At 40.2% G+C, this 4,800-nt stretch overlaps 1 protein-coding gene across 1 annotated transcript; it reads left to right on the top strand.

Annotated features, from left to right (window-relative positions):
- The first annotated feature begins 322 nt into the window (after positions 1-322).
- On the top strand, positions 323-2,761 carry LOC118407011. The gene is made up of 3 exons (XM_035807424.1): positions 323-638; positions 1,045-1,219; positions 1,898-2,761. Exons 1-3 carry the CDS (start codon positions 564-566, stop codon positions 1,993-1,995), a joined length of 348 nt encoding a protein of 115 aa, XP_035663317.1. The 5' UTR covers positions 323-563; the 3' UTR covers positions 1,996-2,761.
- Positions 2,762-4,800: the final 2,039 nt, after the last annotated feature.

Below are 4,800 nucleotides of genomic sequence, written 5' to 3'. Positions count from 1 at the left end.
TAACTGCCTTTTCCACCTGTTGCTAATTTTTCTTTGCATTTGATATCCTTTAAAAAATCTTGTTTACAACTTTGACGTTTATTGTTCGAAAACACAGTAAAAGATGAACACGGAAAGGAAAACTGGAAACCCGTTGTTCTGTGCACTATTTTATCGCAAACCATGTATATGAAGTCATTATCACTTTTTTATTATTATAATTCATATTCATACCTCTTTTAGAAGCTCAAACTGATCGGATTTGTACTCTCGAAGCAGTTTAGGCATTTATATCGGGCTTTCTATGTTATACCGTTTTCTTTATGGCCGTAAGACATAAGGAAAATAGTACAACATAGATCTAGAAAATTAATCCTGATTTGAAAAACGCATAAAACGTAAAAAAACACCCGGAACCTAACCTCTGCTTTGTAAGTATTAGATTTGCACATTAGACGAGTTTGCTGTAAAATATCCGGTTATGAGTTTTGAACTTACTTCCCTCTATTCTATTGATATTTCCAGTGCTTGTTACCTTGTACACCTACCTAACTTCGGTACCTACAGACGGCACCTATGTTGTGATGGAGTTTACTGTGTCCGGCAAGTTCTTCTACGCTCGCCGATCGCGCAAGCAATCAGACAAGGTTTTTCTGAGGGTAAGTGGTAAAGAAAGGCAGACGGAAAGAGTTCCATAACTCCATACCTTCGCCAAATGACTTAACCGTTACAACTGATGTATTATGTGTGTGTGTGCGTTTTTCTCGTCAAATTCCAATGCAAATAAGGTCTTCATTTGCATTGATTAAACTATTTGATTATCCTCACAAAATAACAGAATATGAATGTCTTATCTTTAAAAATGTTTTGGTCGTATTTTCTCGTCATTTGTGCAATGTATATTGAACAATGTTTACTAACCTCATATTCCAAGCTATGATGTTCCTGTCATCTAGTACCGTAACAAACCGCTAAGTGGTCCAAAATCTAATTTCAAGGTCACACAGGCGTGCTTCAAATGATGCGTTTAAGCCAAATACTAGGGAAAAGAATGTTATTCTACAGGAAGGAGGTTTTGATCCAGAAAATCCCGAAGACATCAAGACAACCGCTGACCCTCGAGTGTTCCTGATGAAACCCTCCGGTGGTCCGACTGGTGACGTCATGTTCGCCTGGCATGGCCTTGCCAGCCGCGTCATCACTGTGGACCCACAAAGGTCCGCTGAACTCATGCCCGAGGGTACGTTTCGTCTTCTCCTAGACTACTTATTCTCACATTAAAAAGTTACTATAGGAGTAATGAAAAGCGAAATGCCATAAACATAATATTTTTCGAAAAATGAAAAATTACCTTCCTGCAATACATTCCAAATGTTAAATCTTGAGTCACTGTGGTAGAAAGACATATTGTACTTAATATGGCATAGATGTTTTGTGGTCTGATTGTTTGCTTAAGAGACACTCTTTCAAGGTCAAATTATGGTATATGGTTTCTTAAAAGATACGTAAGATTTACTACAATAGTGCCCACCGATTGAAATAGAGAAAGGGTGTTAAAAGAAGTTACCTGTGTGCGAAGAAACGTACGTCAAACATGTTGGAAGGCGAAACACATTTTTTGACAAAATTGCTCCTTCTTTGATCACGAAAGGGAATAGCCACTGAGTTCAATCCTAATTTCTGTGTTTACACACAGACAAAAAGAAACATACTCTCCTATTAACATCACATAACGTTGACCCACACATTACAGAAAAGGTGAAATCCTTCGTCTTCAACTGTTTTAGAAAAAGAAGTCGAATTATTTGAAACTAGACTTAGCTATACACATGATACATGTATACTATTCTACACTAGTTGCATGCAATTGGCCCTCTGGCAAGAATTTGCAATTAACTATTAACAAATATTTCCACAGGGGATTGTCCTGGCGGAGTGGAGGCGCAGCTGTTTCGTCTTCGTTCCCCCCAACTCCGCCGTTCGGAGAATGTCGATTCTCTGGAGGTTGTGGAGTAACCATCCAAACCGCTAGGAGGCGCTGAAAAGCTGATCAACGCCAAGACCAGGGAAAACAGCTCTCTGCCAAGATAAAGTCGGCGTCGCTCTCTTAAGATGAGGCATGATATCGTGATAATTTGACACATACAAGGGATACAAATTTTTATTTATAAGTCCAATGCACATCTTGTTCATTATTACAAATTTCTAATGTTCTGACATACTTTCGTATATGAAGAATGCAAGAAAAGATGGCCTAATTAATTCAGGTCACTAGCATTTCTATAATCGTTTCCAAACGGCATGGACGAATTTCGATACTTCAGAGACACGACAGAAGAATGTAAAAAGTAACAAATCAAGCTCCTCTCTTTCTGATATTTTTATTCCTGACAATTGTATATCACAACCCAGAAATATTATAGCGAGACATAACAATAATAGTAACAGGCGGCTGTTTGCTGTGTTTGCTTATGGCGTTTGATTAGGGATTCCTGAGAGTCTGGAGTTGTTTGAAATAACTCTATGCCAGTTTGATCCTTACATATTTTGTTAACATTGCTGTAGATGAGCCGTGACTGTATCTAAAATCTACTTACTATGACTTAAGCCTCAGTGGCAGTTCAGGATTGTATTAATCGGTTCCAGTGGTAGTATAGAGGGTTTTGCTTACGTGAACAATCCAGTCATGTTTCCCGATATTGCATGACTCTGGTATTGTTTGCTAAGTTGATCTGCTTGTCGTGTGTTGAAGTGTATCCCTAATTCACAAGTACAATAGAATAGCATATAAAAGGGTCAAAGGAGAAATATCAATTGCATCAGAGGACAGAGGAGAAGACAGAATGGACATGTGAAAATAAAAGGAATTGACCCAAGATCGGATGCTTCTGTGATTATTAGAACCTTCACATTGTTGACGTGTCTTTTTTCATAGTTAACCCTCATCGCATAAGCACATACATTCGGAGGTTTGGAACATTCCCTACACCAAATCTTCGGTCAAAGCTAGGGTTGAAAGCTGTAAGAAGAAGAGAGTAATAATTGTTGATACAATTTTTGGCTCATATAATAGCTACTAGCAATAACTGTACAGCATTTCTTGCTACAGATGTGTGCTTATAATGCACCAAACAGAAACAGTACAATAGCGCCTCCTAGCTATGGGATGTATCACTGCACGTTTCTCAACATGTACAGTATACTTAAGCTCTCACTTTGAGGGGTACATTGGTAACAGTCCAAAATATAAAAATCTAGCTTGAAGTAAACCTAAACATCGAAATTTTATTTCATCTTTTTTTTTAGTTACATGGAGGCAACGCAAAAGTGCAGAAAGTACAACGGAGTAACTCAAGCTTGAGGCATATTTTAGTGAAAATATGTCTGATATCCATACTCAAGGAATTAAATTAATTTTCGTCATAGGCAAAATTGTCCTAAATAATTATGAACTTCTTGCTGTTTCATAATCATCAACATGATCTGGAATACGACTAAGCAATAATAGAATGCTACCGTGCGGATTTCCAGTCGTTAGTGTCTTCCTGCTGGCGTTCGTCCAACACACCGGCGTCCTGACATGACCCCGGCACACCCCATGCTGTACCATACAAAGCCACTCGAAGCCAACAATCAAAGGTCCCTTGTTTTGTGTCACAGCCAAGTGTCACAGCCACACCTCATTTCTGTTAAGCCACAAACACAAACGCTACCGAAAACTTAACCTGAACTAGAAATATGGCCATATCGTCTCTGGGTGAGGCCAAGAACGTTTTTGCGTTTTCTGTTGCTACAACTGAGGTAACGTTAACACCTTCATACCAAATTTCTGCAAACTGTAGCTGGGTAACCCAACGCCAACAGCCATATCCTAGTCAATTGACATGAACTGCCGGGGGTCATGGGACGGTTCCCCTTCGGAGAACCTAGCATGCAAATTGTCCTCTTACTTCACTCTGAAATACGTCATTTCCTGTTGTTTCAGCTAAGTTATGGTCTGTAGACGGAAGCAATGTGTATCTAACTCACGTCATTTCCGCCTGTTCCTGTTTTTAGACCAGGTATATAAAGGAAGCAATACATGAAGGTATATGTCATTGTTGACCTGTGCCAAGTTTTGGTCTGAGCTGACGAGAAAGAAAAATTCTTCAGCACAACCTCAGCGACGTAAACATGGCGGACAATGGTGCAGGGGCAAAGGTAAGATTACTAGTAGTTTGGCTTGACTTGTTCGCTGATTGTGTGAGGGACTGTGTCTGTCTTCTTGTCTGTGTGCATGAGTGCATGCGTGTGTGTGTTTGGGAGGGGGGGGGCAGTAGGTGTGAAAGAGGCAAGTCACGTAGAATGCTTCTTTATAGATCAGATTTATTTCTTTAATGGTGAGCATTTAGACCCTAATTGTTTAGGTAGCATTGTCAGTGCGTATAATACTCCCCTCACATGTAGCGAAAATCGATCGGACGACAAGTCTGTGAGCTCTAAATTACGAGGAGGCATGACCCTGACGGGAAGGGGGGACTCTGCCATTTCTTCGTCGGCAGCAGGGTCATGCTTCCTCGTAATTTAGAGCTCGCAGACTGGTCGTCCGATCGATTTTCGCTACATGTGAGGAGGGTATAACGACACTTCCTGTACATGTACCTCACTGTACAAACATACAATATTCGGTACATTGTTTAAGTCCGGAGGATTAACCATTTTCTCCCAGCCGATTCAGTTCGACACTGTCCATCCACCTACCATGATATGGAACCCGTCGTGCAACGGATTCCTCATTGAGAAAGTAGGGAGAAATGGGAGACCAACAGGACAACTGGGTTG

The sequence above is a fragment of the Branchiostoma floridae genome, chromosome 19, assembly GCF_000003815.2.
Source record: "Branchiostoma floridae strain S238N-H82 chromosome 19, Bfl_VNyyK, whole genome shotgun sequence".
In the NCBI taxonomy this organism is placed as follows: Eukaryota; Metazoa; Chordata; class Leptocardii; order Amphioxiformes; family Branchiostomatidae; genus Branchiostoma; species Branchiostoma floridae.
The sequence above is the reverse complement of the archived record's forward strand: the minus strand, read 5'-3'. Positions and strand labels throughout refer to the sequence as shown.

Coding starts and splice junctions, on each gene's coding strand:
- LOC118407011 (XM_035807424.1), top strand. CDS start 564: ATGGAGTTTACTGTGTCCGGCAAGTTCTTCTACGCTCGCCGATCGCGC. Junction 639..1,044: donor CAGACAAGGTTTTTCTGAGG/GTAAGTGGTAAA, acceptor GTTATTCTACAG/GAAGGAGGTTTTGATCCAGA. Junction 1,220..1,897: donor CGCTGAACTCATGCCCGAGG/GTACGTTTCGTC, acceptor ATATTTCCACAG/GGGATTGTCCTGGCGGAGTG.